Raw genomic sequence first — 15,784 nt, 5'->3', positions numbered from 1 at the left:
TAGACGTGTCACAGATCTTACCTACGAGGTATTTCCGGACGGCGCAGCGTCTTCTCGTCGACAGCTTCGGCCCGAAACCGTGCATGTCGTTAGGCTGAAGCCCTCCTTCACACAGTAGCCCTTGTGGTTCCCGTGTTGCGACATGCCGTGACATTGCGCTACTGCTGCTGTTCGTGTTCTCCCGTGTTTTTATGCCTTTTCTTTTTGCGCTTGGCGCAAGCATTGGCGAAATTTCCTCATTAGCGCTGCGAGTACTGGCATTCTCCCTCTTTTGGTTCTGTATATTTGCGTGTGTATGCCTTCATTTTTTTTTTCTTTACGAGAATCGAGTCGATGCTTTCCAAGGCGGGACTATTGCCACATGATATGCTTGGGTGAGATCCAGGAGTGAAAGAAGACAAAGACGATCTATCTGAGCTGCTGCTTCACTAGTCGACTCAACGAACCCACTAAACCACGTTTGTCTTAAGAAACGTGACAATATATGTGGCGTGTTCATTTGCTCTTTAACCTTAAGAGCATCCCCGCCACCATCTTCTTTTAGTACCTTTTTTTCGCGGTGATGATTTCTTGGGGACGCCGGTTGTGTTGTCCTGTACGTCGACCTTTTCTAGCAGCCCTCCGTATTTGCCAGATGAAGTATCTGCAGCAACCTGCAAGCCACCAGTTCCTGATGCGCCGTCGAACGCTGTGCATGCCTCGTATCTTTCTTTTTCCTTCTCCCCCACCCCTCCTTTAAGTAAGCGTTCTTCGAACAAGCACGCGCCTTTAGCTGATCAACGCCTGTTTGTTCATTGCGGTGTGGCATAGCCGCCCACGTTTGCAACAGTTTCGTGAAATATTTTGCTGCTGTGTACAGCCACCCCCGAACAATATATAGTAAGTCGACAAGCGTGTACAGTTCATTCACTGCATCGTGCTTTCTGCACCAGGTAGCTTTTACTTTATACTTCGTTTAAAAAGCACGCATTCAAGGCGCTTGCATACCCCTGATAATTCAAATCGGCCGCCCACTGTGTGTGTGTGTGTGTGTGTGTGTGTGTGTATGTGTGTGTGTGTGTGTGTGTGTGTGTGTGTGTGTGTGTGTGTGTGTGTGTGTGTGTGTGTGTGTGTGCGTGCGTGTGTGCGTGCGTGCGTGCGTGTGTGCATGTGTGTGTGTGTGTCATGAGCCTCACGCAATAAAGGAGTCAGCAGGCGCAAACGTATTTCTGAGAAGTGAGGACGTATTTTGGATGAGCCTCACTTCAATTTTTTCTTCATGAGGCTTCACTGCGAAAACTTGATCAGTCATAAGAATGCAGTTTATTCACAAGTTTTATTGCTAACCCAATACAAACATTCAATATGAAACGTGGTAATGTCGTGCATTCTGTACAAATAGATACATTCTGTATTGCCGCTATGCAAACATAACACAGGTTCCTACAACTTACTCCGCTCATTTCGTGTACGCAATGCAAATAAACAGAAGCAATTTATTAATCCATCGCTTATTTTCTGATTGACAATGGCTTCAGAGCAACACATTTTGCATCCTAATTAAAAAAACTCGCTTGTTTTAGTTCATGCACTTGGTCAGCTCAATAGTCCAAAAAGTCCGATATCCGATAAACTTGCTGCATACCTCAACCTAGGCCACTGTGTTGACATATATCTTGAGAATCATATATTGAAATATGTTTATCGTGGCCAGTTTGTGTTACGATGCACGTAAGATAAGTACTATTTGATTTAAACGTGTAACATTGCAAGCAGGGTATCATCCGAAATTTCACACATGCACATGAAAGGCTTTTCCTTAAGTTTGTAACGCACACATTTCGTTCGGTCATCATGTCTACGTATACCACACATTTTTCATACAACTAACAAATGGCGCATCGTAATCAAGTTTTCTTTGTTCTCCTTCGTTTAAGAACATTAAATGTTGGAAAAGGATGTTTATCGTACGGTTGATTGTCATGTTCTGCTAGTTGAGAATGATGCAACTTGTATATTACGGAACGTGTACTTTCGGGACGTGAAATATTTCAAGACTAACTCCATCCTTCAGTTGTTCAGAAGACTGCTTTAACAGGACACAAAATTAGCTCACAACATTAGCGCTGCATATCACCTGACCAGTGTGTCCCGCTTCTGCGATGCTTCAAAGACCTATTTGCATTTACAGCTAAATTAGCCAGGCTGGGAAGACGCGTGGGCATTCCTTACACATCTTTCTAGTCCAACTGTGGTACAGAAAAGCCGCATAACCACCATATCGAAGCTCATTAGCTCATATCGACTGCACTCAATGCACAAAGGCAATGGTACTCGCGAAAGTGATCGTTTGAACGATTTTCGAGATATATTTACGATACTGAACTTGTGATAAGCATTTTTTCTCATATAGTACGTGGACTTCGCTTCATGTACTTTGTTTGAATTGCAGGGTGACTGTGAGAGTTAATGTGTTAGCTCTATCCTCTTCTGTTAAATTCTTTGATGAATAACCGTTGTAAAATCTCATCATACCACTCCGAAGGTCATTGTATCATGCCAGTACAACTAAATGCGCCAATTCAACGGAATGCTATCTTCCGCTCAGCTGCATGACGATGCCACGTGTTATGCACTATAAAATGCACTATAATATGCCTGTTGTGCAGCTTTCACGGCCATCCAACTTACAAGCGTGAATGAAAAGGTATGTGCGGTTTATGGGGTTTCGATTAAAATTGTCGACTGAAAAATCCTTGGCAAAATCTTTTATGAACTTCTTGAGATCTTCCTTCTCTTTTTCGTCTAGCAGCGGGTAAATGGGATTGAATGAAAGAAGTGATTCTGAAAAAAAACGCAATAATAAACAAATGAGGCTTTTTTGATGGATATATACTGACAAAAAAAGCAAGAAGAGAATACAGTTTGAATTTATAAAGGCCACTTGCATGGCAAAATGCTGTATTCTCTCTTTTAAAACAGCTTTCGTATTTGTAGTACGAAAACCAGGGAAATCTTGGAATAATTTTATACTAACAAAACTAGTGGACAGTGAAAAATGTAGGGAAGGGTGTCTGAGCTCCACGCTCGATGCATGGTACCGTTAGTGCCTCATGCATCGAGTATGGGGACCTCAGGGGAAAAAGGAATTGCGAAAAAGGGACACGAAAACTAACGCGACCTACGTTGACAATTACGAGGTCATATGATGTCATCATGGTGTCACAAATATTCAAATTTGTGACGTCGGGATATGACATCATGAGATTATAAAATCGCATCACGTCGTTACTTGGTTAAAGGTAGGCCAACCCTTCAAGGCAATTTGATGCGTGTCTGTCCCACTGCGCCAGCTTACGACCACCAATAAATATACCAATACTTTATTTGGTGTGCAGCAGGCTTTGGCATCAAAATATTTGCCAGCCTGTCTGAAGTAACGCACTCCGGTCGCGGGATTGAATCCCCGCTGTGGCGGCTGCATTTTCGATGGAGGTGAAAATGTCGTAGCCCCGTGTGCTCAGATTCGGGTGCACGTTAAAGAACCCCAGGTGGTCGAAATTTCCAAAGTCCTGCAATGCGGCGTCTCTCATAATCATATGGTGGTTTTGGTACGTCAAACATCACATATCAATCAAGGTAACGCACCTGTCCTGCTCGTCCTCCTTATCCACACACAAAGTTTAACATGGCACCAAGTGTTATTTACAATCCACAACGATTTGTCGAGAATAACTGTTATGCATGAAATTACATCGGGTGGAGTTAGCAAGGTATACGTTCAAATGATCCACTTTTTACAGTAGTGAAACGCTGTGGAAAAGTTTCTTGAGCGCAACCTGCCTACAAACAATCACGCTCAAGAACTTTTTCAGCTACTACTTCATTTCACCTTTCATCTGTGACAGAGTATACAAACGCTTTAACGTGCAGAAAACGAAATAGAAAGCATATAAATGCGCATTGTCGCATGACGCTAAACCGACAGTCAAGCTCCAAGGCTGAAAGGGCGCATCTCCTGTACATAAACTCATTCTGCACACTCTATTAATGCTTACTCATTCTGGTTTGGGATAAAGCCTTCTGTTGAAACACATGCAACTTTTATTTCTTCCCGTTTCTACGAGACATTAAAAAAAATAACTGCACCCTATAGCAGAAGTGACGACAAACATTGTTCGCCCTTGCTCATGAGGTCGTGTTCAAGTACAAAACACACTTTTCTGTGAATTTCTTGCCCGCTTACAACACCTGCACACTAAATGATCGAGGTGGCATGGTTCTCCATGCAATAAATAGTAAAAAAGTGATTTGATTCTCTTCACTGCATTGAATACTTACTGGCACAAACCTACGTGTGTGTGTGTTTTAATGTATGTTGCTGCCTGAGCCCTACCAGTCGGAGCTTGGCACACCGTCTGCTGGAGCGTCCAACAGACAATTATCTAAAGTGGTTATTACCTCCAAGTCTCAATTTTCGTTCGGTAATGCTCCTAAAACAAGAAGCCACGGTGTGCAACTAACGCTATCTAGCGTGCGAAACGGCCCACAGTGGTGACGCACTTCCGCACCACATGCGTTACCTGTTCACGTTCTTTCGCACGGGCCGTGTGCAGCGCGAGGCCCTAGCCGTCATCGTGAAGATCGTTACGTGGTGGCATAGATTTTCTTTTGACACGTTCGCAGCAGGCGCGGACTCGCTAGCAATCACAAAAGAGTAACCTACTGGCGCAAGCGCGGCAAAGGTGCAATGACGACCATGGCGTGATGATTTAGCTGGGCATCTCTGAGCTCTAGCGTCGTGTTGACACTGAGAGATTTGGTGTCATCCTGAGGTCTCTCTTAAGAATGCGAATCAAAAATAAAAAAGATCGTCTAAATTATGTTCGAAGTTGTATACGCTATTCAGATTTGGAAGAATACAAACGCATGTTCACGAGAAACGATTCTGCGGGCTGTCTCAGTCCCACAATTTTGTGTCACTACCCTCTCATATGTTGGCGGCACTTGGCGCAGTAACACAAAGAGGTAAAATGAGACAACTAGTTCTCGTCTTCCCAACAGCTTCCGCTGTTCTTGTAGCAAGACAGCAGTGTCAGCAAGTTCCTGTGCCCTCTGCGTTGCAATTTAACAATATTTTCTATCAGAAATAACCGCATTACAGGTATCATTAGTTAGAATATTATTTATCTTCAATGTAAAAATGATTTTGACCAGAAAATTGGCCTGTAGAAAACATACTGCGCAGCGCGTGCTTCATATAACAAAGTTATTATTCATTGCAACGCTTAATGACCCCATTGCCCTGTTGCCCCTGTATCGACCCTATCCAACGAAAAACAGTACCACGGTTACGAGAGAGGTGTGGCTTCCAAATCTGCCTGGTGATCATGTGATTTTTTCTTTCTTTTACCACCCCCTTAAAACAAATGCATGTGGGTTTTGTACACGTGCTTGACCCGTGCTGAGCTCAGCATGAAAAAAACGTTGCGATTACCGTAGTACTGTACGCAGTAACGGATGTTTGCTTTCAACGGGAAAGTAGTTATTACCCGTCAACATTTCCCGAGTCCATCGCAGCGGCGTCGGAGAAACGAAAACTTCGCATGATAAAGTCGTGAGACGAGTAGACTCGAGAAGATTTCTTACGTACTCTCTCAGAGATGCAACGTCATTCAGCGCCGCAGTAGCTGGTGTCATGTCTTCCAGGACCTGTTCATAAGTAGATAACAAGAATCAATAAATTCAGACCGCAGTACTTGCTACACTATACTGTGTTTTAAATGTCTCATTGAAGTGAACTGACAGTGAGGCAAGGAAAGAGCAATCGAAATAACTTCAGTCCATTGAAATGAAGAAGTTGTAAAGCATTTGTCTGAAATTCTTATAAATTTAGTTGGTACCAAATGCGATACGGAACCATGTGCACCCTCCTTGCGAGTGTTGTTCTTTACAACTGACCTACCTCGGTGCCATTCTTCCATGCATTTTTCTGGGTATGCATGTATGCTAGAGCTAATCATTGGAGATTCAGGCAGCACCACCACTCAGTTTGTGCTGAACATCCTCCACAGTGGCCGCATGTTTCCTCCGCGTAAGTAAATAGTTCACTGGGTATCACAAGTAGAAATTTAAGAATTCCACCTTTCTGTTAATGTAATAATCATTGAGCCATGTGTTTTATGTCCTTAAACACCGATATGATTATGTGGATTGCCATAAGGAAGGGCTCTAGCAATTTTGATTATCTGATATTACTTGCCGTGCACTGACATCGCGCAGTACCCGGGCCTCTACGTTAATTTGTGCGTTCCTGATTGCTCGATAATACTACTACATACCAATAATAGTTGCCACACTCAGAGAAGTGATTGGTTCGCCAATACGGAGTGTCACTTCATCAAAATTGATGCAATGCTATTCATGTCGACACAGACATTCATCGTTACACGCGTTGCGACAAAATTACAGCAGCAGCAACAGCCCCTTTCCTTAGTGTCACCTGCTCACATTTTTTATTCTTTTTTTGAAAAATAAGGGGCACACGATGTACTCCAATGAAACGTTACGTACAAGAGACGTGTTCACGGGCATTGCTTATTTCAACGGCAGACTTGAATACCGTTATAGCGCAAGACCTTTCTATGAACGTTCTTGCCATTGTGCACGACGTAATGATGTAGGCCTTGAACTATTAGAGCTACACTTCTTTCTAGATTATCAAGTAGATCGGGGATTCTAAAGCCTCACGTGTGCTAACAGTATGTTCCTCTTTCTCGGCACGCTCTCTCTTTATGTCTGGGCACTACACTTGTCACTCTTCCCTTTACTATTTTGAGTAGTTGATGCTGTGATGGCACTTTTGCACATGCAACCAGACATGCTGTTTTCTACTCATTGTATGAGCAGTAAGATCACTTTTAAATGCGGGGCATTCTTTAGTCGCACGATGTCGCGCTTCGGCGTCGGTGCCGGCACCGTCCACGCCCTCACTGCGCATGCTCGCCTCTCATGCCGGTCCAGGAAGACACAGCAACTGCCGCTCTACTTCCCCTCTTTCGCTTCGCAAGGCAGACTCACGCAGCGTCTGCTACTAAAAAAAAATTGCCCGCAGCTTCCCTCGGGGGAACACTGAGGAGGATGCGGAGCATATAATTGGTTAACGGGGTGTTAAAGTGCGACTTACTTGGGTCGATGGCTAAATTGGTTAACGTGGTTGTGAAATGGGGTGTTAAATTGCGACTTACTTGGGTCGATGGCTGAATTGGTTAACGTGGTTGTAGGAGGGGGTGTTAAATGAGTGAACACGTACACACGTATGCGAAAGGGCGGCGCTGGTCGAAGGGACGTCGATCATTGTGTTTGTGGATTCGTTGGAATTCATTTCACCGCGACCTTGGACGTCGACGCGCCGTACAAACCAACCGACGAGCGGCAACTGAGCGAGCGAGCGCCGACCTTGAGTATATATACAGCGCGACGGCGCATGCACTGTCAGCTGTCGAATGTTCGAGAAGGGGGAGAAGCGCAACGGCGCATGCGCGCACGTCAGCTGCCGATGTTCTCGAAGCGCGACGGCGCATGCGCGCGCGTCAGCTGCCGATGTTCTCGAAGCGTGACGGCGCATGCGCGCTACATTATACAGCTAGCCAATGTTCGTGAAGAGGAGAAGCGCACGCGGTGTGTAGAGGAGGAAGGGTGCACAGATGGTGGAGGAGTGAAGCGCGCGCGGTGTGTAGAGGAGGAAGGGATGCACAGATGGTGGAAGAAGGAGGAGGAAGCTTGCGGACGGCGCCGCACTACAAGCCTCGAGTATTAGATGCTCCGCATCTAAAAAACGACTGCTCGCGCTGCACAACCATTCACTGGCCACCCCGTATATAAAAACACTGGATCACGTGTTTGGTATTCACTCAAGGGCATCTTTACTTGGCTTTCACTTGATGTTGAAGGCAACGCTTCTCTTACACTCAATAAATACGAATAATACAGATCAAATAAGAAGTAACCACTACCAAACCATGCCCTATTACACAACATTCACGCCATATACCCCACCCCCATGCAACGCTTTTACTCGAGTTCCCCTCGTAGCAAGATGCAGGTGGCAACTTTTAGGGCAAAGCTCCTTAAGTCGTGGGTCGTTACCTCCTCCGTAGTCGTAGTACTAGTAGTATGTGGCCACCTCTATCTATTGTACGATCTTTTAACTGAATAACAGTGCACGAACAAATAAATGTACACAACGAAATTGCCACTCGCCAATAAAATTTATTCGAAAGAAAGCTAGGTACATATATATGTCACTGCTGTCACACGACCTGGAAGGTGAAACATTGAAAAAGAAACACACAAAAGGTAGCTATAAAACACGCGTGTCAGATCAGATCATCAAAATGCTGATTAAGTACGAAAATTCTTCAGCTCTTAACATGAAGGGTGCGCTTACGCATCTTTTCCCACTTCTCTAGTTTATGACTTGCTCAATAGATAGCATTGTGTGTATATGTCCTTGGGAACAATATAAATATATGGCGTTAGTGGTTTACACAGCATATCCACGAAGTGAATGATTATGAGTGTAGTGAAGCGTCCGTCCGTCTGTTCACCCATCCATCCATCCCCCCGTGCTTTCGTTCGTCCGTCCGTGCGTCTGTTCGTCTGTTTTTCCGTTCATGCTTCTGTCCGCCCATGCTTCCCTCTGTCCGTCTGTCGTTCTGTCCGCCGTTGCGGGGCGTCGTGCGTCCGTCCGTACGCGAAGACGGGCAGGCGGGGGCTTCGCCCCTCTCATCATTGTTCACTCCGTTGATATGCTGTGATTTTTTTATTCATGGGCTTCAAGACGTCCGCATTCTTTAGGCACACAGCTTACAACCATCGTGATTCGGTGGTGCGAAGTACTAAATAAAAGCACCTCTGTGGGAAGCAATGACAAAAATTGCAGCAGTATAGCAGGGAGTCAAGATTTTATGATCGCACTTCTGTCATTGTGTATTATTTTTGGTGCACAATCGTTTTTTTTTTTCGTTTCTTCTCTGTATTTTGCGGATGGGCATGGGATAACTTAAAACATTAAAATAGCGATTCTCACTCTTGACATTCTGTTGCAGCGTAATCACAAGCTTTCATCAGTAAGCCTCACAAGTAATGGTAACCAGCGGCAAAAAGATACTGACAGATAAAAAAATTGCCTCGGCATCCCCGAAGGGAATTCTGTAGATATTCGAATGCATTTCTACCACCGAGAATACATGGCGTAGAATTTTTATTGACATAAATTAATGACGAGACGAGGATTTGTACCGTAACCATTCATTTACGCATTCATCAACCATCGAACGGTTGAGAGTGAGGCGCCCGCTTCACTCCATTTATAAAGGGTGTCCCACGTAACCTTAGCCAGAGTTTAAATATATGCCGGAACACGTAATTACGCTGCGACCAAAAGCATGTTGCTCACCGTTGCCTAGAGTTAGACTTTTTTTGTGTCCTCAAATATTGTTGAATTAGATAAGTTTAATTAACTAACTGTTGAAGAAACGAAGATAGATAAAACATTTACTGAGAAAGTTGTAGATTGGTTAGAAAAACGTCCGATTAGACAGTTTTAGACATTATGTCGGTTAGGTATTAGCGTTTTTCTGCTAATTACAAATGCCCGCGAAATGCAAAAAAAAATACTACGTGACAAATCCGCTCGTGCGCCAGTGCGAGAAATGACTCTAGCGCTCCCTAATGTTCCGCGGAAGAACGACCATAGAATTTGTCCCATTGTACTATCTCAACATGGCTGCTACGATGGTGGTGGCTTTACGATGAACACGTTTTGCTATCGGCCACAAAAACGATAACCGCTGTGACTGCTTGTCGCTGTGAGGAACCACTGTGAGGCAAGCGTGTAGTTCGTACGCGGAACGTTAGGAAGCACTGAAATCGTCGTGCGCATTAACGCGCGAGCGGATTCATCATGTGAATTTTTTGTATTTCGCAAGTGTTTGTAATCAGCTGCAAAACACAAATACCTAACAGATATAAAGTTCTAAACTCTCTATCGAACGTTTTGCAAACCCATCTGCAACTTTCTCATTGAAATTTTTTATCTACTTCGTTTATTGAAAAATTTGGGTGCACGTTAAAGAACCCCAGGTGGTCAAAATTTCCGGAGCCCTCCACTACGGCGTCTCTCATAATCAAATGGTGGTTTTGGGACGTTAAACCCCACAAATCAATCAATCAATCAATTCGTTTATTGAAAAGTCAGTTATTTAAACAAATCCCATTATACAATATTTGACAACACAAAAGAATAGTCTGACTAACTCCAGGAAACGGTAACATGCATTTGGTCGCGTCGTAATTACGTGTCCCGGCATATTTTTTAGCTCTGGCTAAAGTTACGTGGGACACCCTGTATATACGGACAAGCGAGCCGACGGGAGAGGAGGAAGTGGGGAGGAGAGAGACCAAATGGAGAGAGAACCAGCTGCGAAGCACAATCTACCCTCTCCTACAATTTCTTCACTCACGAGAGAGCTCCGGCGAGCTCCTTGGGCTTAAGAGGTCCCGTGATGCGAGCGCTCTCACAAACCCGAGCGCACTCCTCCTCTCCACTCACTCTCCGCTACTACGCCCGCACCACCTGCTTCGGTTGCTAGGGGTGAGGGTAAGTGCACGCTCACAGCTGTGGCCCACTGAGACTGGTGCGCCGCCGTCGGAGAAAACAAACGTTGAGAGCCCGAGCAGAACGAAACGCTCCCCCAGCATTCGCTAGCACGTAGTTTATGTGAATCATGAACTGCTGCGTAGTCGATTGTACCAACAGGTACGCGCTGTGTTCGCAAGAACAAAGTTTCAGAGTTTTTCGACTTGTTCCTGCTTTATTGAGCAGCGAAATAAGTGGATAACGGCTGTGGGACGCAAAAAAAATCACAGCATATCCACGGAGTGAATGATGATGAGTGAAGCGAATCTTCGAAGGGTTTCACCGGTAAACCGAGAATCCTCCGCTGGCCGCGTCCGTCGGCCCATCTAGTAAACACTATAAGTACCGCCACCTTGCATCTTTTCATCATATATTAATCATATACAAGTACCGCCATCCAGCGGAAAATGCAAGGAATAAAAGGAGAGGTGGCTACTACATACAAAAGACGCATGACAAACGCCTTAAGGAACTTCGCCCCTAGAAGTGTTTAGTTCCCGTTTTCTCTGCAGTCTCGAATTCTGCCGATGCATGCTTGAATTGGTCTGAGACACGCTCTGAAGGTGCAATGACCTTGCGTGATGTCCTTGCTGCCATAGAGCTGGTGAGAAAAGAAACGCATGCAAGAAATTTAATTTCAGACCAAGGCTGATGGGACGTTTTTTACACCTTAATAATTACTACCTCGCCGCGTACCATTCGTAGTTTTAAAGAATGCAATGCGAGGTCAATTAGTGCTTTCCTGAGTTGATGGGTCCATAAGTTCCTGAGTTGATGGGCCTAGCAGAGGCGCACTCGATAGGATCAAGCTAGTACGTCCGTTGGTCGGTTGGTCCTTATTAAACTGGTGCAAGGCACCATGGGGGATCGGCCCTGAAATGGGCGGTGCCGTGTTTTATAAATGATTTCTTTATAAATTTCAAAATCATTAACGATAAATGATCCTAATTAACTAATTACCTTACTTCGCGAAAAAGAGCGTAATGTCATTGAAGAATAAGTTTCACTTACATAACCTTAAAATTTCATTTGTTTTATCTCGCGTAGCAAATCGAATATGGCATCCCAATCGCTCTTGTGTCTAAAAATAAGTGATATAGCTCCAAAGTAAATAACCGCCGGAAATAATGAATTGAATCCCATTTTTCGGATTTCGTTCATTCAAAAGCCTTTTTTCTTTAACTGCTAAACAATCTGCATGTTAGGAAGAAATCATGCAGGGCGTAGAGTTTAGCAGAACTATGCAGGGTAAGAAACTATGCTTTGCGAATGCTGTAGCGATGGATGTGCATGCCGGTGTTTGTTTCGGGAATCAACATAAACAATGCAAGTGGTTATGGTGAATGACAGATACGCGATGGTGGCCGAAGTGACCGTGTCTTCGTCGTCAGCACTTTCCGAGGTGAAGCGAAAGATAGAACGGCATGCGCCGTACTTTCTGGACTAAATCTTCTCGCGTTCTCTTTCTCGCCCGTGCCTCAAGCTTTTAGCATGAGCTGCACGAGCGGCGAGATATAGACTATGATCGTTATGAGCGACGATGATGCCACGACAATTTCAAGCAAAGCACTTCGCGAGACTCGCTGGCTGAAAATAGCCATGGCACGACTCCGCAACAAACGAGCATGCCAGTTTCCACGTCGAGTGGCCGTGGACCCATCGATATTTCTAAACGCTCTGAGCATTTTGCAAGTACGCGGGCAGTGGGCAATCACCGTGATAATCCAAGTTCGAAAGAATGACAGTTTGCCGCGATAGTTATGCAGCAAGCTTCATGCATCACGCACACCTGACACGTACGTTTAGCCGTCAGTCCTGGCGACGGGCAGCAAAGCGCTCACTAACGCAAAAAACGTGGCCGCTTTCGTGAAGGTTTTCCCATTTATTCATGTTGACATCGCGGAAGATTGTCCCCCTGCGATATCTTTAAATTCTGCTCGAAGCATGCACTAACCCACCGGCCACGGGCGCTTGTGACACCATAGCTATCAAAGCAGTCAGGCGCTGCTGTCTGCTCCGACTCCCAACATTGCACGCCCGCCAGACCACCAGAGGCGCTGCGTGCACCTTTCAAGGCACCCCCTATAGGTCCCGCATGGAGTGTATAGGAGAGGCAATGAGAGCGAAGAGATAACAGCTGCTGGCGCGTGGACGCCGCCGGACATTGCCCGACTAAGAAATGAATTCACATTTAAAAAGGTGGCATTAAATATTAGCCACTGTTTTTTAGATACGAAGCAGCTCTTTGACTAGCATGTGCAACGCTGTCCCTTTGTCTGCAGCACTCCCCTGACAGGTGTTGGAGCGGTGCCAGGTAGCTCAAGCCCTCCTAGCAGTGCGTGGTGACGTCTTTCTTCCTCGCCTGCCATGCGCTCGCTGCATGTAAGCTCTCCCTCGTTTCACCCCCTCCACCGCTCGCAACGCTCAAGCTCACTCCTCAGGTAACCACTGTCTCACCCGTGCGACCTCTCTCCATTTGTTGGCGAGAAGAAGGTGAGAGCCTGCGGGTGCGCAAGCGGCGCGCGTTTCGAGAATCTCGCGGCGCCGACAATGTGGACAACGCACCGCTGCTTGCCGCACGATCGCACCGCCGGGTGGCACGCCATCGCAGAATGCTTCCCGCTAGTGTGCGTGTACCTATCCCGACTGTCGCCAGCGTTGAAAAGGTTGGAGAAGGATTGCGTACGCGAATGACTACGTCAACACCGACAAGGCACGAGCCAGCGAAGCCGAACGCAAGCGTAGACAGTGGAAGACCAGCAACACCGACGAGATGCTAGCGATCACGTTCGGGAATATAGACGGCACGCAGGTAACACCGACGAGACGCGAGCCAAGGAAGCCGAGTGCAAGCTTCTTCAACGTGTCCCTCCTTCCTTGTCTTTACGTTTCAAACCAACGTTTACTCGAGTAAACGCTACACCGAGTTTCGCTTCTACCCGTTCTTCCAGCACCCACGTCGACACCCGCTTTAACCGGGTCAACGCTGTGCGCACCACTGCTGCTTCGTATCTCGTCAGTGTTTTCTTCTGGCAGATGGTCCATAGTGTTTAAATGCGAAGCATTTCTTAGCAAATTTCGGCGACTTTGAATCTATCTATCTATCTATCTATCTATCTCTATCTATCTATCTATCTATCTATCTATCTATCTATCTATCTATCTATCTATCTATCTATCTATATATCTAGCCGCCTACGACTATTAGCTCTCCTGGACGTTTCGATATTGGTATCGATACCAAACATGGTATGATGTAACATGACTGTATGAAGAATATATTTAACTAACCACAACAAGAAAATCATTACATGGATGTCATAGGTGTCATGATTTACATTTCATGGTCCTGCAACTCTTGCGTTGGTTTCGTTCACATGGCAAGTTGCAAAACTGGTATGGTATGACATGGTTGTATGATGAGCACAAGCGACAGAACGTAACAAGAAAATCATGATATGCGTGTCATGTAACAACATGACTACATGCCACGCTAATGATGCGCTGGCGGCCGTTTCGCTAGCTTCACTTACATCAAATTTGGTATTACGGGACGTGAATGAATGTGGAAGGTATGATACTGCTGCAAATATGATAATTATGAGATGAGTGTCATGTAACAACGTGACTACATGCTACACCCATGATGTGCTCGCGGCCGTTTCGCTAGCTTCACCTGTACCAAACTCGGTATTACGTGACACGAGCGAACGACATTGATAAATGACACATATTGAAAATGACACATACAAACATGTTAATCATGACATGCGTGTTATGTAACAACATGAATACATGCCGCACTCATGATGCGCTCGAGGCCGTTTCGCTAGCCTCATACATACCAAAATTGGTATTACGTGACGTCAATGGATGACAAAGGCATGTAACTGGTGCAAACAGGACAATCGTGAGATGTGTGTCATGTGAGAACATGACTACAAGCCACAGCCAAGGAGCCAATACACTACGACGTGGCGCGGTGCGCGAGCTCACTGGAGTTCATGTCGACGAGTCACGCCGGCATTGTGACGCGAGGCGCCGGTTCTGCCATATAATCGCAGGCGCGCGCCGCGCTGCGTTGCTTTGACGCATGCGTGTTTCAGCGCATCAGGCGTTCCTCCGTCATGAAAAGAGGAAGACGCGGCATTTTCTGGATAACGCATCGGCGTGAAATGCAGCATGTCGCATCTCGCACAGGTTGCCATCGGGCCGCGCCGACGGACGCTGGTTGCGCCTGGCGTCAGACTATAGAGTGCTCGCGTTTTGCTAACGTAGCGTAGCTGTGCCCAGCGTTGGCGCACGTCAACGCTACATTGGAGTATTTTGGGCGTTTCATGATGCGCTCGCGGCCGTTTTGCTAGCTCCACATACACCGAATTCGGTGTTATGTGACGCCAATGTATGACAAAATCTATGACTGGTGCAAACATGATAATCATGACAAGCAGGTCATGTAGGAACATGGCAACATACCACGCTCATAGCGCGCTCGCGATCATTTCGCTAGCTTCATATATACTTAATTTGGTATCACGTGACGTGAATGAATGACAAAGGTTGTGGGGTCTGGATGTGGTGAGCGACCGCCTACACGCTCTTGAAGTGAACGGACACAGTAGACATGGTCGGTACAATACCAAACAGCATACATTTATTTAACTAATTTTAGAAGGACCATATCACCCGCCAAATTGATACATCGATTGCAATTAACACGCTACCATACAAACAACATAACACAGTAACACACCCAAGGCAGCGTCGCCAACGCTTCACTCAGCACGTGGGCCTACCGCAGGTGGCCCGCGGTGCCGTTCACGGCAGACCCACCGCGAGAGACAACCGTTCGCGGCAGCCGCTACGTGCACAAGGGGTGGTGGTGGTGGTAGTGGTTAGAATGAAGAGGAAAAAGGCACCTAATTTCTGTCTGCCTTCAGGCGACACGGCGCAGTGCCTTATAGGGGCGGGGGGAAGGAGGGATAAAAAGAATAGAATGAAAATAGACGGAGAAGAAGACAGCCAAGCGAGAAAAAAAAGAAGGAAATAGGAAAGTGGGGATCCGGTCGAAGCAGTCCAAGGGCGGGGCGCCACAATGCGCGA

At 46.0% G+C, this 15,784-nt stretch overlaps 1 protein-coding gene across 2 annotated transcripts in view; it reads right to left on the bottom strand.

The window, feature by feature from the left end:
* Window positions 1-1,296: 1,296 nt before the first annotated feature.
* Window positions 1,297-15,784, bottom strand: part of LOC119179033 (juvenile hormone acid O-methyltransferase-like) — a 32,456-nt gene continuing 17,968 nt past the window's right edge. Inside the window, exons 5-6 of one of the 2 annotated variants that reach the window (XM_075868316.1) lie at window positions 5,532-5,691; window positions 1,297-2,823 (exon numbers count right to left, since the gene is read on the bottom strand). In XM_075868316.1, the coding sequence (XP_075724431.1) occupies window positions 2,627-2,823; window positions 5,532-5,691 (357 nt within the window). In that variant the 3' untranslated portion in view covers window positions 1,297-2,626. The remainder of the gene's footprint in view (window positions 2,824-5,531; window positions 5,692-15,784) is intronic. The other variant, XM_075868317.1, reaches the window with a different exon arrangement.

Source organism: Rhipicephalus microplus, chromosome 7, assembly GCF_043290135.1.
Source record: "Rhipicephalus microplus isolate Deutch F79 chromosome 7, USDA_Rmic, whole genome shotgun sequence".
Lineage (NCBI taxonomy): Eukaryota > Metazoa > Arthropoda > Arachnida > Ixodida > Ixodidae > Rhipicephalus > Rhipicephalus microplus.
The sequence above is the reverse complement of the archived record's forward strand: the minus strand, read 5'-3'. Positions and strand labels throughout refer to the sequence as shown.